Source organism: Vigna unguiculata, chromosome 9 (assembly GCF_004118075.2).
Source record: "Vigna unguiculata cultivar IT97K-499-35 chromosome 9, ASM411807v1, whole genome shotgun sequence".
NCBI lineage: Eukaryota > Viridiplantae > Streptophyta > Magnoliopsida > Fabales > Fabaceae > Vigna > Vigna unguiculata.
Genome location: NC_040287.1, coordinates 37,422,459 through 37,449,882, shown reverse-complemented (window position 1 = coordinate 37,449,882; position 27,424 = coordinate 37,422,459). Strand labels below are relative to the sequence as shown.

Below are 27,424 nucleotides of genomic sequence, written 5' to 3'. Positions count from 1 at the left end.
AAAAAGATATTTTAACCTTTTAAATACAATAAAAACAAACCTTATTAGTACAATATTCATATAAATATTAAATAATATTATTATTTATATATTAAATTTAACATGTACTTAAAATTACACTATTAGTTAATATTACATATGCGTATTTACTTGACGTATGTATTTATCACACAATAATAATATTTATTATATTTAGTATCATTCCATTCATATTTAATATTAGATTTGCGTTCAGTAGTCTTTTTATTCAATAAATATTCAACATAATGTTCTTTTTCACCCCATTATAACTTTATAGTTTTGCATTTTTTTGAATTTTTTAAACCGTGGCAAAATATTTTATACCGTTAAATTTAAGAATCTTCAAAACTTCTTGACCATTTTTAACTTACAAAATATTTTTTAACATAGCTATTATTAATTTATGGCTAAAAAATGTGTTTTTATTTGCCATAATGAAAAAGAAAACCTCCATGCCTTTAAATTTCATTTTGGGTTAAATATGTTTTTGCTCCCTCAAGTTTCAGTGAATTTTGGAATTAGTCCCTTTTCGAAACTTTATACCAATTTAGTCATTTATATTTAGAAATGCATTAATTTAGTCCTTCTTACTAATTTTTATTAAGTTTATTTGACATTTTAAACATATTTTATGATAATATTTGAGTTAACAATTAAGCAAAAATGTGTTAAACGGTATAAACAATTCAAATAATATCATGAAATTCACTTGAAACGTTAGATAAACTTAACAAAACATGGTTAAAAGGGACTAAATTCATGCATTTTTAAAGATGAATGACTAAATTAATATAAAGTTTCGAAGAGAGACTAATTCCAAATTTCATTGAAACTTGAGGGACCAAAAACATATATAACCTTTTTTTTAAGTTAAACAATAGTGATATTTACATAAAAAAAATTCTTAATTTGAAATGCATATATATATATATATATATATATATATATATATATATATATATATATATATATATATATATATATATATATATATATATATTATCGTCTAGAGAATGATCGACTTCAACATACTCATTTTAATTCCGACTCAATAAATATTTATCATAAAACGACGAGTTTCAGTCATAGGCCGAGGTGATGAGCAAGATTTGGACCGTGCTCAGATTCTGACTTTGTATGGAACGTAGATGGAATGCTAGTGATCGGATTCCGACCTCATGTGGACCCAATACAAATAGGCCCATCATCATTGAAGAGTCAGGCCCATGACGTAATTTATTAGTGGAGCTCATTAGGATTCATTAAAAATATGTCAATTGGATAATGACGTGGGTAGTTCGTTCCTAAAAGGAATGAATTTAATATCGAGCGAAAAAATAAAAATCGGTTGTTGATATTTTGTCACACTAACACATCATTTTACAAATCAGGTAAGTAGGAGACCTATATAAAGAAGAAAAGAGGAAAAAATAGAAAACTGTTTTTAAAACTAAGAACTACTAAACTTCAAAAAAGAAAAACACATATCTACCCGTGTAAGAGTCAAAAAAATAATTTATTCTTAATTTTCATCCTCCTAAAATTCGAGACCGAAATATATATATATATATATATATATATATATATATATATATATATATATATATATATATATAACCATTTAAATATGATTAATATAAGTTTGTGCATTAAATATTTATTATAACTTATCACATACTAGTGTGAGATCAATATTAATATTAATATACATGTATTAATTTAGAAACAAAATTATAGTTACGATATTTGCACCGTCCCAATTGATTTGATAATGACTCGATAGATTAGTCAAATAAATACTAAGATCAAAGATATATTTGTTTTATTTTATATAAAATTTTGTCAAAGAAAAAAAAACACTAAAATAAGACCAAAATTTTAATGTAATGACTTTTATGTGAATTTGTCGACGGAGAATCTATATCCAATAGCGATAAGTTAATTTATAGTGGGATAATTTTTATATTATAAATCAATTTTTGTGTGAAAATAAAGCAAAATCAAATTTATTTTTTAATAATCTTTATTTTAAAATTTATAAGAATGAATTAAACTTAAATTTGTTTTCTTATGTGTGTTAATAAAATTATATTATTCAACTTTTGTTTATAAACTTTTATTATTATTGAAATCTTTATTTTAAATATCAGTTACAGTTTCAGTGCAATAGTGTCAAGTTATTTAAAATTCAAAGTCAATAAAAGTTAAAGAAAAATATAATTAAAATATGCATTTATTTTTTAATTTTGTAATGTGTTTTTTAAGAATTAATTCTATGAAGAAATTTTAGCTTACCTCAGATGTAAATATTCACCTTCTCATACTTATTTTAATTATCTTTTTAACTTATAAATACAAAAAAAATAGCTGGTATATTAATATTATTATTGTGTTTTTAAAAATCAGACTATAATCTAATATAATTTATTATTTAATATATTAGTACTTTCTGATAATAAAAAATTATATCTGAGAATAGAAACACATGTGTCTGACGTGAGATCTACTCGGATCCACGCACACATGTCCATGTTTTTTGAAGTCAATTGTTTTGTTTCGTAAAACGACTCAAAAATTTGTCGTTTGCTCCTTCTCCAATTTTTTGCTCATATAGTAATGGTTCATTTGGTCTCAGATTTCAGACAGCTAAAAGTTAAAAAAAAAAAAAGTTAATAAGAAGAAAGTAATTCAAAGAATGTGAGTATTAAACCACTTAATAAAGAATAAAGAATTATATTTTATTTATATAAAAAAAAAAGTGTCTTTAAACTGAGTAAATTTGAATGGTCCATTTATGCACAACTTGTTTCATGCCTCAACCGCTGAGACTTAACCAATTTGAAGAGGAACGATAATAGAAAAGGGAAGAAGGACCACAATTCAACCACACTTACAATCATGAATATAGCACTAGTTGTACCAAATGAGACATCACTCTCACCCACTTCTTTTCTCATTCACATAATCTACCAACAATATTTTGCACAAAATTTTCAATACACAGATTTTGTTTCCATGAATTTAAACACACATCATAATTTAACCCCTAATTGTTTCACATGGAAACTTTTATTTGGTAAAAGATAGATTATTGGATGAAATATATTATATTTAATTATTTTTACTAAAATATAGATCATTTTGATAATAATGTTTTAACATTTTATATATATGGTAATCCAAATATTGTTTCATTAGTAAGAAAAAATGGATCTAAGTCTAACATTAAAGTCACTAAAGTAAGACAACTGCAGATACCAATTTTTTATCCAAACAAAGGGGTAAGTATAACATGAAGAAAGACACCCCACACAAATATGAAGAACTTTAATTGGGCTTGTTTAAGCACAAAAGGTACAGAGATAAAATACTGGGCTTACATATTGAACTGAAGAGTTTTTCTTCCTGCATCCATGATTTTTCTTCCTACACCTTCAAGTTTAACCGTAAAGACTATTATATCCTTCAAAAAATAAAAGTAAGTTATAAATTAAAATCTTCGAAGCCTGCACCTCCAAAAATGAAATTCCATATTCCAATTTTATAACACCGGTTTCTCAATAACACAGATTTCTAAAAATCGTAACCAGAATTTTTGTTTTTTATTTTTTTATATATTTTTATATATTTTTATATATTTTAAAATTATATTTATATTATTTATATTAAAGATCTATCTTTTTGTTATTATAAAATTATTTTTCAATAAATCATAAAGAAAATATTAAAGTAAAAAAGAAAAATAGAAAAATAAATGTTTAATAAAAAAATAGAAAAGGAAAAATAAAAAAATTATCATTAATATTTAATAAAATTAAAATTTATGTATCTTAAATTTATAATCACAAATATACGAATATAGACATTGGGCTTCCCAATACAAAATAACATCTAACCTTAGACTATAATTGCAGGATCTAATAAAGATCCCTTTACAAAAATAAGCGTATGCCGCTTAATGTGACAAATACACGGTATTCTTTAGTAAAAGACGAAAGAATAGTTCGCTTTGTATTTATCACACGGCTCCGTGCTTCTGACATTCCAAGCTTTTTCATTTTATAACATATAATTGATTTCCAATTTCTGTATTGAGCTGTGTGGGCTTTCAACAAGTAGCGAACACCACAAACACAAACAGTACCTGTCATGCGGCTAAGTCCAGAGTATCTTTTATTTTAGGTTTTTCCTCTTTCAACCCAAAGTCATTTAAAATGTCATTTTTTTTTTCTGCAATGCTTTCTCCAGTGATGAACCTAAAGCTTTTTATTATAAAATACTGTTTGAAATTGGTAAGATCTGATTTTTCTTTTTTCTTCTTTGCTTAAATTCTTTTCTGTTACCGAAACACATCTTATTTGAATATTAATAAATAAATAAATAATTCTTTTTATGTAGATTGAGGAGTCAACCCACTTAATCCATCAATTCGTGGTGGGTTGAACTGAGTTACAAAATTTTTAGTTCACCATAAAGTGAGTCGGATTGGGTTCACTCATTTTCAATCCGGCTCGTGGTAGGCCAACCATATACTTTGACATGTCTACCATTGATGTATTGTATGATTAATTGGATGAATACAAATTATGAGAAGATGAGGTTGAAATAGAATTTCAAGGGAAATCCAAGTGGAATTGTAGTGTGTGTAAGGATGTAAGGAATCTATAATGGTTGGTATCCTGAAACTCCAATAATCATTCAAGCTCAAATAGAGCAGAATGGATTATGTCGTGAGGAGTACCAGGAGGTCCTCGTCGTTGGACTTGATCTAGTCTAGACGTGGAGGGGACTTACCCACCTGGGAACGGTCAGGTGAATACTCCATGTGTCCAGACTCTGCAGAGTTTGGAAACCGTCACAGGTGCAAGCCACCAAGAGATCCGATGTCGCTTACATAATCCGGATATTGAGTCTAGAGTCATGTATATATGTTGTGGTGGTCTATATGATTTTGGTGATAATGAGAAAGATTGCATGGTTTCTGTTTATAATTGAACTGCATGATTCCTTAATCAGATTAGCTTACCCTTGCTTTTTGTGTTCCTGTCTTGTGTTGTATGTTTTCTTTTGCGATGATCACCTATTCGGTGGGAGCAGATGTGGTTGCAGTGTCAAAGACACTTCTAGAGGATGAAGAACCATCGTGTTAGTGTTGAAGAGGAGGTTTTCAGTGGGAGCTTTAGCAGTGGTCAGTAGTACATAGTTTATTAGTTTAGTTTAAGTGTATAAGTGATATATTTTTATAATCATACCTTTTGTAAGACTGTATTAAATATTGTGTACACTGGATTATCTGTTTTGGAACTATGATGAAACTTCCTATTTTTATTAGTTTTAAGCTGCTGAAATCGGGATGTTACAACGACAAACAATTTTTATATTTAAGTGTTTTTTTTATATTTTCTATTATATTTTAATTTAATATGGTAGTTTTCATTATTTTACACTATATTTTAATTCGTGGAATGTTTTTGTTATGTTAGTTTATTTTTTTTAATTCAAAGTGTTAAAGAATAATGTAAAAGGTGTTGGATATCAGGGTGATTTTAATATTTTGCACTGTAAGAACTAAATGCATATGAAATTTTGAAAATTTTTAAATGTGAATAGGTAGTGGGCCATTCCCCGTTGATTTTAGAAACATTATTAGTACTTTTATAAATAAAGTTATAGATTAAATGATTAAATACTTTTGAAACATTAAATATTTTGAAACCTTCTCCAACACATAATATGTATATTTAAAAGTGTCTATCTAACCCTTGAAATAAGAATATTGATTAAAAATAATTAATAAATATTGAATTTTACAAACGTCCATAGATTAGTGTGACACATTAAATGAATTTTAAATTTTGATCTCAAATAATTATTAATACAGTTCTACTTTATTTAAAGAATAAAAAATGTCGATAAATATTATACAAAGATTAATTGATAATTTATTTGGTGTAAAAGAAATTAAATATTTACATAATTTTAATGTTGTGATAACCATTTACTTCCTTTTCAATCGTTTCTCTTCTATTTTTATGTTGTTAAAATATTAAAAAATAATTACACGTAAAAAAATCTTAAATTAACATAAAGAACAACAAACGAGAATAACAAAAGTAAATAACTGGTTATATCAACTATCATTAATAAAGTGTTAAATATCTAAAATTTAATTTATAATTTAATTAAATTTTTTCTCTCTAACTTCTTAAGAATCTGTTACAATATTTCTATTAATTTAACAAAATCTCATGTATTAAATAAACAAATGAACATTATTTTAATATCTAAAATAATTGATTATAAACACAAGTAATATAAAAAAATTAGTTTAATAACTGATGAATGAATCTAAACTTTTAAGAGAAATATTATATTTATACTTGGATCTTCACAAATTTTGCATGATGAACATTTTCTTTAAAGAAACATTTAAGCATAAAAGACAAAAAAAAATATTTTTGTCTTTAAATAAATATTATATGAATTTATATTATTCTAATTAATAAACTAATTATGTTATATTTTAACATAAATATAATAAAATTAACTATCATTAACTATACCTCGACGCTGATAATAAGAATTTGAAATAAAAAATGAAGTTAAAATATGACAATTTCACTAAACATAACCTTTTGTAGTTTTAGATTTATTATTTAACCTTTATATTTTTATAACATATATTCTTCGTTTAGATTTACGGTTAAAATATGACAATTCCACTAAACATAACCTTTTATATTTTTAGGTTTATTATTTAACCTTTATATTTTCATTAGATATATTCTATCTAGATTTTCTATTTACACTTTTGTATTGTTTAACATTTATATTTTTATCTTTTGTTTAACTTTTGAATTGTTTAACCTTTATATTTTTATCTTTTGTTTAACTTTGTATTTTTATAAAATATTCTATTTACATTTTTCTGCTGTCTAGTTTTATATAATTTCTACTCTTCATATTTTTATTTTTGTATTTCTTTTACTAAAAAGTTCATTATATATATTTTTATATATTAACTATTTTGTTTAAAATTAAATTTGAATTCATAACTTGAACTAAATCATTTTAAAACAGATAAAAATACAAGTTACTATTATTATTTCATATAAATCATGATCTTCATATACACAAATACCAAAGATACATGAAACAGTATAACAGTATAACCAACTACATTAAAACAAGGGCTATGATATGTTAACAAATATTTTTGACAAAGTTTTGACATACTTTCCTATTTAGGTAAAAAAATATTATTTTATTATTTTATTTTAATTTAAAAATAAAAAATTAGAAACCTTGTTAAAATTTTGTTTGTCAAAATTAATTTTCCTTAAAACAATTTGTAAACAGGAATACTTCAAAACTTTAGACTAGCAGTATTCTTTAGTAAAAGGCAATTTATCACACGGCTCCATGCCCTCGACATTCCAAGCTTTTTCTATTTATATAACATATAATTGATTTTCGTTTTCGGTATTGAACGGTGTGGGCTTTCAACAAGTAGCGAACACCACAACAGTATCTGTCATGTGTCTAAGTCCAGACTCACTCTTTCAGCAATTGTTCCTGCTTTCTTCTCTCTACTTCTTTGTCTGATTATCTTTTATTTTAGGTTTCTTCTCTTCAACCCAAAGTCATTTAAAATGTCATTTTCCTTTTGTTTTCAGAGTCTCTTTTTGCTGTTCTACATTCATCCCAATAACTGGTACTCCACCCTCCCCTCTCGTGGTGTGAAAGGCTACAAAAGCCGTTAATCGAATCCATGTTTGTAACCTGTGTTCAGGTATTATTGGGAGAGATATTGGAAATAAATTCCTTTCTCTTTTTTGGAAGTCATAAGAAGAAGGTTAAAAATTCCTTGATAATTTTGCCTTCCTTTTCTAAAATTTAATATTTACAAATAAAAAAAGAAAGAACCTGAAATTTTTTGAACATTTCTCAACCTGTTTATCTACAATACACATAATGCATGTTTTTTCTCTGAAGTATAACCATTTCGTTTCATATATATGATGTATGATGGAAGTAAGTACACTATTGTTAATGAATTTATATTAACTTCGTGGAATGACTCTGATGCATTTGATACAGAGAAATTAGTTCGCTATGTACTTAACACACGGCTCCGTACCTAGTCAGAAGAATGTAGCTCCAATTTATAGCATAAAAGTTAAGTTCAACTTCAAAATTCTGTGATGTGGGCTTTGCTAGGCAACACTTAGTCATAACCACAATTCTTCAATTTCGTGATTTGTATACACAGGAATACTTCATCTTTAAAGTAATTTCACTGTCTTCGCTTTTAATTTCTTTAATATCTCAAAATCTCAAAGTAGAGATAGAAGAACCTAGACCGGAGTTTAACTGAACTTCACACACAAGGAGATTTGCTCCTGCATCTTTTTGCAATATCTTTTATTATAATTTGCATTACCTGGACTCAGGAGTTACCAGAGAGATACACCAAAAAATAAAAATTATGTGATATTTTTGTCCATAACATAAATAAAAGTTTTCCTTTAATCACTCATTAATTCAGATAACTAGTTTGTGCCTTATTACTGTTTAGGGTTTGCATTTATGGTTCCCATTTGATGCCTCTAACTGGTATGGGCCATATTGCACAGTTTTCTGTTATTCAAATTTTGTTGAAATTTTATAAATTATTACTGTTAACAATAAACAAACAATGATTTAGATCAGTCATTTATTAACATTATGAAACTAAGAAGACAAACAAAAACCTTAAAACAATTTGAAATTTTATAAATTATTACTGCTAACAATAAACAAACAATGATTTAGATGAGTCATTTATTAACATTATGAAACTAAGGAGACAAACAAAAACCTTTAAACAATAACAATAAAATTATTCACTAAATAGCAGGGCCCTCTAGTGAGGTCCCTCTCCCAAAAATTGGCGTATGCCGCTTATTGTGACAAGTACACGGTATTCTTTAGTAAAAGGCGAAAGAATAGTTCGCTATGTACTTATCACACAGCTCCGTGATTTCAACATAGCATTTTGTTCCATTTTATAGCATAAAATTTAAGTTCAACTTCAAACGTTTCTGATTTGGGCTTTCTTAGAAAAACACTCTGTCATAAACACACTGCTTCAACTTGGTCATTTGTATACTGGAATACTTCATCTTTAAAATAATTTTTCTGCCTTTCCTTTAACTTTCTTCAATATCTCAATCTAACCTAGACCACAGTTTAACTGAACTGAACTTGTGAAAAAGGAAGAACCATAGAGAGAAAAAGATAGAAAGAATGTATTGCATATCTGTGCAAAAGTATCTTAATAGAAGAGGAAAAACATAGAGTTTATTTGTTGAAGAGATTTTTCTCACCTTTCTGTTTTAGTGTTCTTTCTCTAAGGATTTCATAAGCCTACATAAGCTGCCATATTCTCCTTTTCCTCCATTCCTGCATTGACTTGTGCCACTGATTATTATTGATGTTAATAATGTTTCACATGTAAGTGTACTAGTTATTATTGATGAATTGAGAGTATTTTCTATTTGTTTTAAATTGTTTTATATTAAATTTAAAAAAAATAGATTTTTTTTTTTAAATTACCAGTTTTGTAGTTTACATTGTTTTTCATTTCTTTATATCTGTATTTCTGACAATTCAATACATCTGCTTGTGAATATGCATCAGCTCCCATTATCAATGTGTAACATGACATCTACATTCATTTTGTCACAATTAAACACTTCTCCAATAAGATCCACAATTACTGATAAAAGTGTTGAGGATAAAACGCATCAACAAAAGATATTTTCTCTTTCCATTTAGATAATGATGGCTTGACTCTATAGATCCAAAAAGTGAAGAACTTTCTACATCACCACACCAATCACTGCACATGTTAAGAGGTGCAAAATTGAAATAAGAACTCCCAAAAAACAGAAACTACAAATCAAAGACTTGGAGTCAACTCGTTGGGTTTTCCTCTGTTTCTATAACAAGTTTCTGCAGGATTCATTCTATAGTGTTAATCAAGCTTTGATATTATATTTGTGCTCATCACACTGGTGCCGTTGATTGAGGTTTAGCTAAAGCTAATGAAAAATCTTTAATATTCATAACCTTCTCATCAATATTTGATTATTTTACTACATATGTTAGTTATATCTGAATCACATCAATCTTTAAAAAATGTTATATTTGTTAATTATATATGCTAATTTTGTCAACTATTTAATGGTTGCTTCTTATAAAACGTCAACGTCCACCTCATGAGTGCAGGCCACAAGTTCATATACATTATTTTGGCCTGCTTCTTCCTATTTCTTCTTTACTCAGAAAAGAACCATTAAACTTCATAAAAAAACATGTTCATCTCTTAAAAATTATATTAAACACATAAATCAGTTCACAATATCAATATTAAAACGTGAAAATGCAAGTTGGTGTATATTTGGTATATGTATATATATAGTTTTGTCATGGTTCCCACTTCCCACGTTTACGCTTGTCCATTGTGAGCTGTGTTAATGGCAGGCCGTTTTGGTGGTTACTCTTCCGTTGTCCACGGAAGCATTCAAGTCAAACCCTTTTTGTCCAAATCCAAAACCGTATCTTTAAGCTTTGGATTGAATCAGAGCTTGTCATTGATCCCCTCCTTTACCCAACTTGTCTTTTTTCTTCAAAATCTTATTTTGGTTGCATTTGCATATGAAGAACGAGACTTGTTTCATTGATCAGAGAAGAAGCATGCAGTGTGTTTTTCTTCATTGCCATGTTGCAACTTGCAATTCAAAGCAATGAATTCCTCAGTAGAAACAGTATCTCTGTGTGCTTTTGACTGTAAAATTTAATCATAAGCATAACAATGGAGCAGAGATATGAGAAGCTAGTGAGGTGAGTTCAAAACCGTGGTCCTTTTCTATTATTCTTTTTCATTCAGTTCATATCCTTTGTTACAACTTTGATTAGTGGTTTTGAAAACTCACAGGTTCTCCAGTGATGATGGTAAACAGAGTCTTGAACTTCCTTGGGAAAAGCTAGACTCTCACAAACACCATGAGAAGGCATTCACAGTCTATCCAGAATGCAAAATGAGTATTGGTGACAAGAACAGAATGAGCATCAAAATTCCCTCGCTTGCAAAGTTCAAGGTTTTCCCAGAAAACCATGAGCCATGGAAGAAGAAAATTCTTGATCCAGGGAGTGATGTAATTTTGGAGTGGAACCGGGCATTCCTGTTTTCCTGCATTCTGGCACTGTTTGTTGATCCACTATTTTTCTACCTTCCCTCAGTGGCAAATGATGGGAAATCTTCGTGTATGGCTACTGATTTGAATATAGGAATTGTTGTGACATGTTTCCGAACATTTGCTGATGTTTTCTATCTGCTCAACATGGCCATCAAGTTCAGAACAGCCTATGTATCACCGAGTTCTAGGGTGTTTGGAAGGGGTGAGCTTGTTATGGATCCTAGGCTTATTGCAAGGCGATATTTGAGATCAGAGTTCTTCCTAGATCTGGTTGCTACACTACCTCTTCCCCAGGTATCACATATGCTTCTGCTTTAGTACTCTCATGTTGTGTTTAATGCATAAAACAGCAGAAATAGTTAGTGAATAGTCCCACATCGAATAGACATCAAGTAAGTTTTTGTATTAACCTGAATTCAACCTTTTTCTTCGTTCTCCTTTGGTATTGTTTTGTTTCTCTGGATTTGTATATTTGTCCCTGGAAGTGATGTTAAATGGCATGTCTTTTCTTTGTTGGTAGATTGTGATTTGGTTTATCATGCCAGCAATCAGAAGCTCCCATGCTGATCACACCAACAATGCACTTGTACTCATTGTTCTGCTTCAATATGTCCCCAGATTATATTTGATTTTCCCATTGAGTTCTCAGATTATTAAAGCCACTGGTGTAGTTACAAAGACAGCATGGGCTGGGGCTGCTTACAATCTTTTACTTTACATGCTTGCTAGTCATGTATGTTATGTTTTCTTCAATCACAAATTGTCTTTCATAATTACTACAAGTTAATTGTTACCAAAAAACTAATTATAACTCCCTTTTTGTAGGTGTTGGGGGCATCATGGTATCTGTTATCAATTGAAAGGCATGCTACTTGCTGGAAATCTGAATGCAGAAATGAAAGCCTCCCTGTAAAATGTGCTCTTAAGTACTTAGATTGCAGTACTTTAAACCAGGATGATCGCATGAAGTGGGTAAACAGTACTTCTGTGTTTGGTAACTGCAATCCTGAAAATACCACCAATTTCAACTATGGAATTTTTGCAAGTGCAGTGGAAAATAATGTTATCTCCTCCGTGTTTATAGAGAAGTATCTCTATTGTCTCTGGTGGGGCTTGCAGAACTTAAGGTTTGGTTCCAAGCTATAGATCAATATTTGACATAAATTAAACTGCACATCACATGTCTGTCTTCACTGTTCACATATGATTAATCTCTTCCTTTCTGTTTTTTCAGCTCCTATGGCCAGGGTTTGACCACAAGCACATTCATTGGGGAAACTGCATTTGCAATACTCATGGCTATTCTGGGTCTGGTTTTGTTTGCCCACTTAATTGGTAACATGCAGGTAATTAGAATCTTCAGATCCATGAAGCTCTACTTTCAAAATTAAGTACCACCCAGCACACTTTTTACCCTTTTACTTAAACCATTACATATGAATTCTTTTTGTCTTCAACAAAAACTCTGAAACAGTTTGCAATGGTTTGTCATCTTTTTCATTCTCATTTCAGAAAGAGTTAATATCATCATCAAACAAGTTAGATTAAAGAAAACTGTTTCCTATAGCCTAAGCATCCTAAATTTATATGAACACCAAAGAATGCTGAATTCAGTGCAGACCTATTTGCAATCTATTACTGTGAGGCTTGAAGAATGGAGGCTCAAGCGACGTGACACTGAAGAGTGGATGAGCCACCGTCAGCTCCCACAAAATCTGAGAGAGCGTGTCCGAAGATTTGTTCAATACAAGTGGCTTGCAACTCGCGGGGTTGATGAAGAAACAATCCTACGTGGCCTCCCTATTGACCTACGTAGAGATATCCAACGCCACCTTTGCTTGGACCTTGTTCGACGTGTAAGTTTTCTTTCAGCATGTAGAAATGTTCAATAGTTTAACTCGTCCATGCATAAGGACTCACGTAAAATCATGCTATGTATATATATACGTAATGTAATGGCTTCTTTTTCACCAATTTCAGGTTCCTTTTTTCTCACAAATGGATGCTCAGCTACTTGATGCAATATGCGAGAGATTGGTATCATCCTTGAGTACTCAAGGCACGTACATAGTCAGAGAAGGAGATCCGGTTACAGAGATGCTCTTTATCATCAGAGGAAGACTTGAAAGTTCAACCACAAATGGAGGCAGAACTGGTTTCTTCAACTCCATTACCTTGAGGCCTGGTGATTTCTGTGGAGAAGAGCTACTTGCTTGGGCGTTGCTTCCAAAATCCACTCTCAACTTGCCTTCTTCTACAAGAACTGTTAAAGCCCTTGTAGAAGTTGAAGCATTTGCACTAAGAGCGGAAGATCTTAAATTCGTGGCCAATCAGTTCAGACGTCTCCACAGCAAGAAGTTACAGCACACTTTCCGTTTCTACTCTCACCATTGGAGGACATGGGCAACATGCTTCATTCAGGCTGCTTGGCGCCGGTTCAAGAAGAGAATGTTTGCGAAGAGCCTTAGCTTGAGGGAATGCGAGTCCTTCAATCACGATCAACATAATGAAGAAGAGCACAGTGCAGTGACTTCAAACACTGCACAAGTAAAACAAAACCTAGGTGTCACTATTCTGGCTTCAAGGTTTGCTGCAAACACAAGGAGAGGAGTTCAGAAGATGAAGGATGTAGAGCTGCCCAAGTTGCAAAAGCCTGAAGAACCAGACTTTTCAGTAGAGCCTGATGATGATTAGATCAGCACTGCAATCTACAGTTCCATGACCATCTTCAAGAGTTGAAGTCACTGTTTCTCACACAAATGATTCGGGTCCAAACCTACAATACGTGTGCATTATTTGTTTGTTGATGGAGAAGCTTTCAGGTTTTCTATTAGCCTGAACTTTTGATGTCGAACTTGCTTTATGATGAGTGATCCTAACGCAGTCAACATAGTTGATGTCCATACGCATCAACTTCTAGCAAGAAGATGCTCTTGTGTGTTTGAAGTTTGGTACATGTTCACAAAAAACGATTTTTATCTTGTATATTACAGTTACCTGACATATCACTTGTATTGCACTGCACCATTGTTCTTGCTTGTATATTTTTTTACTTGTTCTGGTCATTGTAATTTAAACATACAATGTCTTTTTACTACTGTGAAGGCTTAAAGTATTGTGTCATTAAGTTTCTTCATGTTATATTCAGATTAAAAGAATTTCACAGTTGAGATAGGCAAGACAAAAAATTATATGGGGTGTTGAATATTATGACCGACATATCCATCCAAAGAAATGGGCCTATTTTGTACTTGCTTGCTAATGGCAGGTGGATAGGCTGTGGTGTCAACAGATTCAGTGCCATCAACATTTTGGCCCAGTGATGTTAATCTCACATTTTAGAAATCAGTTTTAAGAACACGAATCTATTGGAGGGACCACAGCAGAAAATGATTAAACCACTTAAGCTTTGTTTCCACTATTTGCCTGCCGACACAATTTCATTTACTCGATTATAGCCATGCAATTATAACACAAGAAAATTGCCAAGGAACAGAGAGCATAGGGAGGAGGGAAGAGTTGGAAGAATAAAATATATTGTTTAAATTAGATAACAATGAATGTACAGAAAGATGTCCTGTTTTACACACTCTATTTACCATGAAGGCACCTATGATTCGACATATGTCAAGCTAGATGCACTACATCCAGACATTTGGAATGAGAACTCCCATTCCCAATAACACAATGAAGAAAACTGAAGATTTTATACACTTCCTATACCAGTAAACAAGAATTCAATACCTGTAAGAGTACAATGTGAGTAGTGCCATATAAGGAATACTTGTGATGAATCGTGTGAATGCAAAATGGATATAGAGTTGGATAACTGAGGAACCTTGCTTTGGTACTTGCAATCAATTATGCCTTCGATATACGTACACCTGTACTGTGAATTTTTGGAAAGAAACGAAAGAAAGGATTTAACTATACTTCTTTGTTCATTTTTTTTGCTGGACTGCAACTTGGCTGATAAACCAGTAAAAGGTGTTTTTCATTCATCGTTTATGCTGTTTCGAATGAAAACTAGCTCATCTGCTCTCCAATCAAATCAAGCCCCACAAGGAGGAAGGTCACCCCTTGGAAAAGCAGGAAGTAGAAGTGAACTCCTTGTGCAGATAACAGACTCCTGATAGAAGCTGTGAGAAGGAGGAATGCCAAAGTCAGCTCTTTCTTATATATCTTATTAGTTTTCTTAACAGTTGTTGGAGCTGCTTCTTTGTGCTCCAAAAGCTTTTGTGACTCCATAAGGTCACTGTCGGAAGCTCCTCTATGAATCTTTTGTTGTTCTATTGACTTGGCTTCCCTTTCTGCAGCCGCTAGTAAATCGGACTCTGAGGACCTGCCAGCTTTCTTTGTCACAACCCATTCGTAAGAGCTTCCTAATTGGAAGAGCCCAGATACCATTGCATTGAATTTGGTGACGGACATGGTGTTTTCGAAAAGGAGGTAGGGAACAATGAAAGGAAAAGATTTTGGAGCAGGAAGAATGTTAAGAAGTGACATAAACACAGGCACATAGCAGATCACCCACAAAGGAAGCTCTGCCTCTGGTACAAACATGGTTAGAGGAAGAATTATGCAAAATAAGGTGAAGGAGTAAAAGGGAAGGATCAGTTTCCTCAACAGAAAAAATAGCAGGATTAAGTTTGCTTTCTTCCATGCAGACACCTGCAGTTATAGAGCATTTTTAAGTTTTTTAGGCAGTGCATATTATAAGCCAGAGTTCTAAGTTATCAGAATATGCTTTTCTTCATCACTACTCTAATTATTACTTCAACATGAGTATCAGATATACCTTAGATTTCAAAATTGCCGGAAGACACAACCTAAAAAGTTGCATAGGACCTGAATGCCAGCGGTGTTGCTGCTTCCTGTAAGCTTCATATGACTCTGGAACTTCACATGATACCTGAAAATTTACAGATTTAAGAAATTCACTATAGTACTCCAGGAACTTCTGGTGAACATTCAAGTTACTTACAATTCAGAAAGGTGACATAACTAATCATATCATGCATATACAAGAATACTACTCTACAAGTGCGTTATCCACTTCCAAAAGAAAGGAGATATGGATGGAAAAGGTTGTCATCTATGATCACCTTTACATCATTTAGGAAGATAAATTTCCAACCATTGAGATGAGCTCGGACAGCAATGTCCATATCTTCTACAGTTGTCCTCTCTAGCCAGCCCCCGGACTCTTCTAGTGCCTTGATTCTCCAAACACCAGCAGTTCCATTGAAACCAAAAAAACTGAGAAATACCCCATTCACCTGCTGTTCTACCTCAAAATGAAAGCATAAGTTTATGTTTTGGAGGCGCGTCAATAAATTCTCATCCTTGTTCACAAAAGACCATCTAGCTTGGACCAAACCTAGTTCGGGATTGTCCTGTAATAAAAAAGCATTTGCAAGATATAAAAATACGTTAAACATGCTTCCCAATAATTTTTCTGAATATGTTAGAAGTTCTTCACTCAACCTTGAAATGTGGCACAGTTCGCTTAAGAAAATCAGGATTTGGTTGAAAGTCTGCATCAAAAATAGCAACAAACTCGTAGTCTTTCACATAGTCACAGCTCATTGCAGAGTTAAGATTTCCAGCTTTGTATCCAGTCCTTATTAAGCGATGCCTATAGATTATATTGATCCCCTTCTGGCTCCATTTAGAAACCTCTTCCTTGATTAACCACTGTATGCTCTCATCATCAGAATCGTCAAGTACTTGAATCAGTAAACGATCCCTTGGCCAATCAATGCCACAGACTGCAGAAATGGATTGATCATACACCTGCATCAAATCAGTACATGCAAAGTAAGAAAATTATCTGTCTATCAAGTGTACTTATACGTTGCCATTCATTATGGGAGTTAAAAAATTACTAAACACAACACAACATCATGAGAAAACTGCTTCTCCCTTCTTAATTACTAAGGTGGTGTCTATTTCAGAAACCAAAAATAATGATTACAATGTTAAGTATCAACCTAGATGGAACAAGATGTCTGGATCCCAGATTATAAATTTACTTCCCTCCTACTTTCCTTTCTTTTTTTAAGGTGCATTCATACAATTCATAAGCATTGCAAAAAAAGGTAATCCGAACATTCTATTACTAGGTTCTATTTTATTATGACATTTGCGAAATCTATTCTTCGCTTAGATAAATACAAGCTGAAACGAATATATTGAATTCGGTGCAAGCTTATTACTGAAAAAATAACTTGAGTTGGCACAAAGGGAATGCCGAAATTTGTTGCAATTCCTACCTCCCTCTCATTGCACATTGGAATTTGAACCAGAACCATGGGATAATTGCTTGCAGATCCTTCAACATCATCACTCTTGAACGGATCCCCATTAATCTTTGGCTTGACCTTCCTGTATTTGATCCAAAAGCACCCCAGGCAAAGGACCATGCGGTCCACAGACTGTATAAGAAACAAAACAACACAAAATTTGGAAAGTGCCTGTATAGGAGGAGCAATGTACTCAGCACGAAACGTCAACCAAGCAACATAAGCCAAGTGGAGCAATCCTTCGAAATCAGAAGTACGAGGAATGTGCAAAGTGGGGTTCCCAAAATGCCAACCTTGAAGGTAAGCAACAACCTCAAAGGCCAGAACTGCCAAGGATGTCACTAGGAACACTCTAATGACTCGAAACAGCAACTTGCCTTTTTCCAACTTGTCACTCTCACTCTCCATAGCCACACCCTGTCCATGAATCAACCTCTTCTTAATGGCCCCCAGCAACGCCCAAAGCACGGTGGCAAACCATGTGACACAGCCAACAGCACGGTGAGCCCTGAGAAGCAAGACCCATGTGACTTGCTTAGCATTCTTGCCACGGCTTTTCTCAACTGGCCTGAATGCAGCATCTGCACCATTGATCTCCACAACAGAGAAAGCGGGGTTCTCCATTTTCACCACTACCGGTGTTCCCTTCTGTGTATCCTTCGTCCACCAATTGGAAAAATCCAGCCTCGGAGCCATTTTCACACAATGGTGAATTGGACACAGATTCACACTTCACACACTGAACACCACAAGTATGCTAGTATGTGTGTGTGTGTGTGTGTAGATACACTCAGAGCAAGGACTCAAGACACCAACCTCATCAATATTTTCTAGCACACACCATTGTAAAGACTAAAGAGAAAAGACTCAGATCTGGAAACTCATGTAAAACACTGCCCTAGATTCGATGGAACCCTCTTGAAGGCTCAGCATTTAACAAAATGCAACACATAAAAGCCTAGAACGTGAATTGAGTGAGGCTCTTTTGTACTTCCAAGAATATCTAGAAGGCACCTAACATGGGAAAGTCACATTATGAGGGAAGGTATCAGCAGCTGTAAGACTAAGACGCTAACTTCCAAGTTGGTTTCCCTCACTAAATTCACTTACCGTTCCCATCCACTTTGACTCCAAAGAAAAAAGAATACAAAAGAATAACAGAAGTTTTCCTTTCTACAAACACCTTTCAATCATGTTTGAGAATAGTAAAAGAATTATAGCAATGCAAAACTTTTTTTTTAGCATTTATTTAAACAGTTGATTCAGTTTATTCACTGTTCTCAGTGGTTACATAATGTTCACGGAATCCCCTAAGCTAAGGCAAAATTAAACTTGACTGAGAAATTCCACATGAAGGAAACATAGTTGAGTAATTTGACTGGAACAGAAGATAAGATAACAATCATAAGACTTTGTCTCAGAGTAAAAGTAACAGTTTAGAGCATATTAAATTTTAACATAAAAATGATTAAAAAAAAAGTTACACAACAGATGGAATAGTTGGAAGATAAGATTGAAGATTCCAGGTGCAGTGTGATTTATGAGTGTGGCTACCAGAATAACAATCTTTATTTAAAATATTTGAATGATAAAAGAACAACTATGATAAAGGTAACAATAGCAATAATGCCAATAACCAAAGGTGGGGATGAGATGCGTGTGAAAGGCTAAAAAGGGAACGGTGACTATTAAAAGGACCATGGAGATCAAAGCAAACTTTGCAAATGACATACGCCAAGCCATCATCAATGTTTAAACCTTTTACTTTTAATTATTGCTTACAAAAGATGCCTTGACTTGGATTATTAGAGGCCAAGAGGGGTTAATTTGCATTCTGTAAAAACCAAAACATTATCTAATGGAAGCTTCTTCAAGAATATTCCTTTACATTACCAGGAGACAGAACACAAACAAGGGTAAAAACTAGAAAAAGAAACAAAAAAAAACCTCACATAAACTCTGGTCCCACAAGAGAACCCCATGTTACCCAAAATTGTAGGATAAGCATTGTCAAATTAAAGACAAATTTTGTGTTAAGAGAGATCAGTTCAATTCCATGAGTTGAAATTTACATTTATAAATACGAAATCATTTTATTTTTAGTCGATGTGAAATTTTAATACATCTCCTTCACATTAAGAAATATATATATTGAATATAAAATTAAATATTAATAAATAATTTGATAATAGTCTGATAACAAGTGATAAGACAAGATTAATTAAGAATAAATTTTGCTAAAATAACTTTAATATATAAATCTAGTATCATATTTAAAAAGTAGATTTTAAACATAGAAGCAAATCAGTGGATATGTCGCAATATAGTTACTAGTATTTAGTTGTCACCAAAAGAACATAATTAATTAATGCAAATTCAACTAGAGTAATAAAGGGCAACCAGAATAGCACAAACAAACAATTGAAAAGTATTTATTGCAGTGGGCATTTACACCAAATACACAGGTTAGTAATTGCTAATTAGAATATGTGTGGATAAAATTAATTTGATGCATGGAGCAACTAGATATATGATCAATGAAAGATTATTACCAAGTGAGATAAAGTTTCATGTTCACGTTTTTGTTTATTTTTGTGGTATCATATATTATCTTATCTTACTATCATATGACTGAAGTGAACACCGACCCTTTTATATCTGGTAGTAGTTGTTGAATAAATAACCTCAGAATGACACTGTATCTATCAGTGTATATATGCCATGTGTGGTTTCATTGTAAAAGTATACAATATAAATGAATATTACATGTAGCCAAAATAGTTTAATTACAATTTTATTTTGACAAAAATTACAATATTATTGTTAGATTAATTACCAAGATATATTATCTCTAAATTTAAGATCCACTTTCTGTGTTAAACGTTATGGACCTAGCCTTCTTCCAGGGTCACCCACTTGTTACCTCCTAAACCCCCTTCCAACCACTTACTTCCTTTCTTGTCTCACTTTTTCAAAGCAGTTCATTTCCTTTCTCTCCCTACTCAAACAAAAATCTCTATTGGGACATACGCTTCTTCCTCTTTCGAACTAGCAGAATGTTTTTCCTTCATGTAAGTTAAACTAAATCTTTATCTTTTTATGTTTGTTTATGTTCCTAAACTCTAGTTTAACGTGACCATTGTCAAGGTCTCATTTTTTTTTTCGTCTTCCTGTGTCTGTTTTCAACTCCTTAAACTGCTTTAGGTCCTGGTGCTCCTCCACTAACGGTTCCTTGAGTCAGTTTTCAGTTTCGAGGTAAGGGAAGCTAGATTTGTTCATGTTTTTAAAGTATATTGTGTGTTTTGGTTCCCTTTCATGATTGAGATGTATGTTTGAGGTATGTGTTTGTATGGAAAATAAACTGGATGTTGCTTGGTATGTAAAAATATATAATCTATGTAGTTTCCATTTTCTAATCAATATAAGAAACTACTCTATTATAGAAGAGGAACGTTTAGGAATTATGATTCTCACAATTATATTATTAGAAGAGCTTAAGAACTTACCTAGATCCATTGCAAAGTTCTCTTAATCAATGTTTTCCCTTCTCTTACTTCTCTTTAATGGCTTGTTGATGATATAGAATTACCAAGTACAGAGTCTTCTCCTGTCAAAGTCACATTTCTTTACATTCTCTTGAAACGTCAAAACTCTACCGCTTTTCAGGAGCAACTATCATTCTTTTCTTCTAGTATTTTAAAACTTTAATAAAATACTATAATACCCCTATGAAGTGAGAAGTGAGGGAATTAATTTAATAAGTCTAAAATAATCCCCATAACTTTAATAACTTATATTCTAATAATCATCACATTAGAATCTTTACATTAAAGTTATTCTTTAAATTACATGAACCAAATATTAAATTAATATATAATTTAACATGGTATTGTTTGGATCTGGCTTGCATGTGTGAACAGTGGGGAAACCTGCTATTGTCGCCTAAGCGAGTAACTCTCGCGCCTATGCGAGAGTAGCAAAAACTCACTTATAGTTTATACTCGAGTTATCGCTCAGGCGGTGAGCTTTTGTTTTGAGTGAGGAGTAATCTCACTCAAGCGAGAACTTGCAGAACCTGCAGTGCTCACTATTTGAGCTCTCGCTCAAGCGAGAATGCCTAGTTTAAACGAGAACACTCTGTCGCTTGAGCTATGGCTTCTAATTTGAGCGAGAATGAGGCAGATTTGTTTTATCTTTGTGATTTTACATGTGGATTGATTTAATTATTCTTAAAAGTATGGACTTGTGACTATGTATGTTTTATGTGATATTGATGTGCTTGGTATGAAATAAATCATGAATTGAGTGGTTGATTGAGTATTGACATGGAATTATGATGCTTTGAGATGACATGTGGATTTGGTGTGAGAAATATGGATGTGGTATGAGCTAGACGTAATTCCATGAAACTCTTGACGAAATTTCATTGTGGTGTTGTAGTATATATAACTACATAAGAATTCAAGCAATGTTGCATCCCAAAGCTCTAAAGAATCAGTGAGTCTCACATGGATTTAACTTATAAATTCAACTTATAAAATAAGGAATAACATTTTTTTGGTAGATGTTATTTTTTTAATATAAAGTCAAGGGTTTAATTTAGTTATTGTGTCAGATTTCACCGATTAAAATCAGTTACAAAGTGTTTTAAGTAAAGAATGAACATTAAAGAGAAGACAGAAGAATATTTGATTGTAGAAAGAAAAAAATTAAGAGATACACATTCTTTTAGAAGATATCAATATATAAAGATCCATATTAAAACAAATGTTCGTAGATATGCGAAAGAAAATTTATAATATTAGTGAAAATGAATAAAAGTTCAAATAATTTTAAAATAGTTTAATTCATATATTTTAAAAATTAAAAAATTGTTAGAAGGGAGACAGAAATATAAGTGGGAGGGGCTTTAAAACAAGTATCACTCTCTCTTCTATCCCTTTCAAACTTTGAATTAAATAAGTAAGTTAAAAAAAAATCCCCCCTACTTTCCTTTCTTTCAACTCATTAAGAAAACATTACTAAAATCCTTAAGAGACGTTAAAATTATAATTAATTATTAAAAATTTATCATAAATTAAATTTTCAAAAATAAGTTTTGAGCTAACTTTGGACAAATTTAGGGATTCTTTCTCTTAAAAACTGGTCATTTAATTTGTCTCGTTAGTCATTATCGTGCCTTTGTCTCCTAATTATCAATCAATTGTTGTTTTCATTAATTAGCCTTGTCTGACCAATTATAATCTATTGGAGTATTTAGTACCATAAATATTCAAAAAATAATATTTTATTTATAAAGTATTAATTACTATAAATATTGCCTTTTTTTTATTCGTTGAAAATTGTTTAATTTTTTAAGCAAAAGTAGATTTATTTGGACTAAAGGAAAGATGCTGAGATTTCAAGAAAAATGATTTTTTTTTATCAAAATCAATGAGTTATATAATGGATTTGATAGATTAAAAATAATAATTTAATTAATAAAAAAGGTAATATTAACATTTTACTCTTATATATAAATTAATTTAACATGTAAATAGTATAAATTATGTTATAATAAAGTAACTTATTGTTTAAACTGAAAAAATCAATATTGATAAAATTATATTAAATTAAAATACGATTTTTAAAAATTAAGATGAAATAAGATTTTGAAAATTAATTTAAATAAAATTAAGTAATAACTTGACGTTGTTAAATTATTTTAAATTGAAAAGTACGACAAACATAATGAACAAGGCAAAAAAAATACTGTGAAATAGTAAAGAAATAAATAAATATAAAGACAAAATAATTGCATAGAATTGATATCACTTTCGACCCAAAACTTAAAATTATAGATTTATGGGTTTTTATCATTATATAGTGCTCCACTTTTTCATTTATAATGAACGTGGGAGACTTGAATTTTTAACTTTTGACTTTTCTAGTTCATTTTTCCAAATTCATCTTTACAAATTCTTGTAAATAAATCGATACAAACACAACATTCATTTACATTTTCATCATCATATGCTACATTAAATAGTTAGAAACAAACACAAACTTACCTTTTTTACCTTCAAACAATTTCATTTTCCACTTTCTTTTTCATCATTTCCTTCTCTTTCCACCTCCTCCCTTTCTAACAAAGCATAAAAGAGTTAAAGGATACATTTATTCTCTAGAGTTGATATAGATGTTACTTTAAGAGCAGCGAAAGGTATTTTAGGTTGCTTGAAGATGGTTAAAAGAAAAAAAAAAAAACTGTATGATAGGTTTTGTAAGTGTAGTGTGATGAGTATCGTAGATCTTGCATTGTTGCATGTGAGACAGATTGGCCGACAACCTAAAATCTTGACAGACACTATCTTAGCTGGGTTTCAAGAACTGATTTGAAGTATGAATGAACGTGTGCATCATTCTGTAGAACCTGTTTTTGTTTCCCCATTCTAATCTCTTATCTCACATTTTCGTTATCACCACCACCATGTGTGCCATTTTAATCTCTATCTCCTTTCTCTTCCTTCAATTATAACTTTCCTTTCTTCATTATAATCTAAAAACTTATAAACTTATAATTGTTTAGGACACATTTTTAGGATTTCATGCCATAAATGATAATCTATTTTTAAAAATAGTTCAAAGTTTCGCACCAGATCTTTTCAATAGTTTTTTTGGCTTATATGTAGTGCTTTTCAACTCAACAAGACTTAAACATTATAATTTTAGAAATTTCATGAATCTTGACACTAAAAGTATCAAACTCGGATAACTTAGGAGAAAGAAAAGTTGAAGGTATCATGTGAGTAAATATTTTCATGCTAGAAGATATTATTCTTATCTTAAGGTAAGAGCAAAATCTGGAAGATAATTTTTTATGAATATTCTTGTCATTCACAGAGGAAAATGGAAAAGGAAATAATCCAACATCGGTCTCTTGTCTTGCACAAAAGTGGGGGCGGCTGAATTAAATTTCACACTTTTCTGCCTTTTCTTTTTTAATATTAATATATTTATAATTAATTAAAATAATATAATAAAAAAATAATAAAACATATCACGTAGCCAGCAGCCTATATTTTCAAGAGAACTGCAGACAGAACACGAGGTGGAGGTGGAGGACATAGATGCCACAACAAACCCTAATTAGATCAAATATCTTATTTTCATTATTTCCTATTCTCTACACCTCTTCATGCATTTACCTACATAAAAATATCTCACTCAATATTTTCCTTATTTTATGTATGGGCATGCACTATAGGATACCTGTATAATTATGTTCTAATTTTAATATGGTATGATTCAAATGCAAAGTTGGAGTCTATTAAATGGTAACGAGTAAATTAAATCATATATATCATCCATCGAATTTTGGATCCGAACATTGATATTTGTAAAAATAATAAATTCTTTAGTTCTCTAATAGAGATTTATTCCAATATACTTAATAGTCTCACATTATTTAAGAATCGAAACCAAGAATAATTTATGATGGAAACGTGACCATAAACAAAAATAAGGATCCACTTGAAGAATTTGAAGGACATATGATAAGGGTTAGAGCAAGAAAAGCAAAGAAAACTCTTCAACAAGTATTGTATATATTATTTGAATGCAATTCCAAGTTTCAAAGAGAAAATACCAAGATAATGAATTGCATCATGACCTAAGTCCGTCATGTTCCATTAATTTAAATATTTCTTCCTTCTTTCATCATCAAATTTTTTGTACAGACAATACTTCAGATGTAGTAATTATCACTCAATAAATTTGAAATTCAAACATTAATGTCATTTTAATGGAGATAAAACAAATGCTATGTATATAAGCGTGCGTGTGCATGTTCTACGTGTGGTAGCCTTTGATTCTCCAATATAGTGAGGCCAATTTTCTTTAATTAGTTTGGTTGCCTTTTGGGATTAAAATAAACAAAATTTATGAGAAATGCTAGTTGTATTATCTTTCAACACTTTCTTTCTCACTTACTCTTTTATTAACTGAAATTATTGCTTATTCTTCCTCTCATTTTTGTGAGTTTCACTTTCAAATTGCTACTTTTATGCACCCACAAATAGTAAACATATAATAACTAATTAATTTGTCACTTTGACAGAATTGTGATGTATCATTTAAAATAATTATAGCAATTTTTTTAAAAAACTTATTTTTCTAGATTGATTGTTAACAGCATGATCAAACTTACAATCTTTCCATTCCTTCTTTTCTATCTAACCAGTGATCTTATAATTTAGTAATGCATAAAAAACTTTAATAATATTTTCCTGGCGAAAATGAACACCTAAAAATTCTGCAATTACCTTAAAAAGCTTTCTAAGAATGAAGAAACGACAATTAATTTAGTACAGAATGTTAAAAAGTTAAAGAAATATACATGTGGATGATCTTTTAAAATTGAAACGAAATGTAAATAAATTATTATGGACTACAAAATTCACAACAAAAATCTAAAGACATATAATAATAAGAAGCGTTTAAACTTTAATTATATTTATCAGAATAAAAGTCTAAATCGAAAATAACTTTTCTAGATCCTTTTTTGAATATAAAGTTGAAAATTAAATTAGAATATTCACTATTCTTTTGATTACCTGTCAACGTCTTTTATGATAAGTTCTAGCATATTAGAAATCAGAAAAAGATTATTTAATACATCAAAAACACTATAAAAATGATAATAGATTGAGTTTAATGTCTATACATTATTTTATTTAATATATATATATATATATATATATATATATATATATATTATGATCACTATTTTTTTCATTAATAATTTTATTTTTTTATCACTTAATTTTTTGAAAAAATACTTAAATAAAATTATTAATAATCATCCTAAGAAACTCGAATACTTTCACATTTTCTAATTAGTGACTATTGGATTTGGACTATGTGTGTTTTGCTATCTAAACACCCATTTTTCCACATCGAAAAAACAAGTTAACCATGAAATTTAACGGATTCCATTGCCAGTAAAATCACACTTTTTTATGTCATTTAAGTCATGTCAATTATTATTTTTTGTTTACCGGAAATTTCCTTTAATCGTATTGGGTAATGTTTAATAAACAATTTTTTCTTGCTAGATTATTCTTTTCTTGAAATAATGTTTGGAGTGTCAATTTTTTTTTAAATTTAACTTTTAATCTTCTATTTATTTAAAAATAAATATCGATTATATTTATTTTTAATGTTTTATATACAAGATCAAATTATGTTTTTTTTTCTTCTGCCAACCATAAGGCTATTATTATTTATTTATATAAAACTGAATTTTCTTATTATTTTTTCCTTTTATTACACAACATATTGATAATCATAAATAATATTTTTCTTAATTTACTGTTAACTTTTTTTATATTATATTACACAGCCTATTTTAACGATTATATCTTTTTCAATGTTTATTTTATGATTTTGGTATTAGACTTGAAGATATTGGAATTGATATTAATACCTAATACTTGCTATTTTTTAACCATTGCACATTACATTATTTTTCACATCGTTTATACCACCATGAGTTGTGCTGTTATTGGGCCCATTAGCCCGATTTCTCTCTGGCATGTAAATTATTGCTATTAGGCATATTTTGTTTCCCTCTTTTTTATAAAAATGACACTGTACAGTACACTTCCTGTCTGAAGAGTTTAACAACAGTACACATTTATTTATTCATAATTACAAACCAAAACAAAACACTTCATAACAAAATTAGGCATAAATTACCACAAATATAAGGCCAGAACTATGTCGTACTGTTTGTCAGACGCTTTATACTTAATTTCTGTGTTGAGAACATTGCACAGAATAAAATGGACTCTGCTTACAAAATTCTGGAAAGCA

The 27,424-nt window shown here is 30.8% G+C and overlaps 2 protein-coding genes and 2 non-coding genes across 5 annotated transcripts; 1 reads left to right on the top strand and 3 right to left on the bottom strand.

Annotated features, from left to right (window-relative positions):
- Positions 1–3,933: 3,933 nt before the first annotated feature.
- LOC114164904 lies at positions 3,934–4,049 on the bottom strand. Its single transcript, XR_003599639.1, has one exon. It is a non-coding gene; the product is annotated as a U5 spliceosomal RNA (small nuclear RNA).
- A 4,870-nt stretch (positions 4,050–8,919) lies between these two features.
- Positions 8,920–9,037, bottom strand: LOC114164903. Its single transcript, XR_003599638.1, has one exon. It is a non-coding gene; the product is annotated as a U5 spliceosomal RNA (small nuclear RNA).
- A 1,277-nt stretch (positions 9,038–10,314) lies between these two features.
- LOC114196271 (probable cyclic nucleotide-gated ion channel 14) lies at positions 10,315–14,265 on the top strand. 2 transcript variants are annotated; one of them, XM_028086865.1, is made up of 7 exons: positions 10,315–10,908; positions 11,003–11,558; positions 11,785–11,997; positions 12,090–12,391; positions 12,499–12,610; positions 12,884–13,120; positions 13,245–14,265. In XM_028086865.1, the coding sequence occupies exons 1-7, from the start codon at positions 10,880–10,882 to the stop codon at positions 13,956–13,958; spliced, it is 2,163 nt and encodes a 720-aa protein (XP_027942666.1). In that variant the 5' UTR covers positions 10,315–10,879; the 3' UTR covers positions 13,959–14,265. The 2 variants fall into 2 exon arrangements, with proteins under 2 accessions (XP_027942666.1, XP_027942667.1); XM_028086866.1 differs by having other exon boundaries at positions 10,317–10,908; positions 10,984–11,558.
- A 518-nt stretch (positions 14,266–14,783) lies between these two features.
- LOC114163999 (probable xyloglucan glycosyltransferase 5) lies at positions 14,784–18,757 on the bottom strand. Its single transcript, XM_028048448.1, has 5 exons — positions 17,540–18,757; positions 16,752–17,060; positions 16,370–16,660; positions 16,063–16,176; positions 14,784–15,935 (listed from the first exon to the last, which is right to left on the bottom strand). The coding sequence occupies exons 1-5, from the start codon at positions 18,263–18,265 to the stop codon at positions 15,291–15,293; spliced, it is 2,085 nt and encodes a 694-aa protein (XP_027904249.1). The 5' UTR covers positions 18,266–18,757; the 3' UTR covers positions 14,784–15,290.
- Between the last annotated feature and the right edge of the window lie 8,667 nt (positions 18,758–27,424).

Coding starts and splice junctions, on each gene's coding strand:
- LOC114196271 (XM_028086865.1), top strand. CDS start 10,880: ATGGAGCAGAGATATGAGAAGCTAGTGAG. Junction 11,998..12,089: donor TTTACATGCTTGCTAGTCAT/GTATGTTATGTT, acceptor CCCTTTTTGTAG/GTGTTGGGGGCATCATGGTA. Junction 12,392..12,498: donor TGGGGCTTGCAGAACTTAAG/GTTTGGTTCCAA, acceptor CTGTTTTTTCAG/CTCCTATGGCCAGGGTTTGA.
- LOC114163999 (XM_028048448.1), bottom strand. CDS start 18,265: ATGGCTCCGAGGCTGGATTTTTCCAATTGGTGGACGAAGGATACACAG. Junction 16,661..16,751: donor GAACTGTGCCACATTTCAAG/GTTGAGTGAAGA, acceptor TTTTTATTACAG/GACAATCCCGAACTAGGTTT. Junction 15,936..16,062: donor CGGCAATTTTGAAATCTAAG/GTATATCTGATA, acceptor CTATAACTGCAG/GTGTCTGCATGGAAGAAAGC.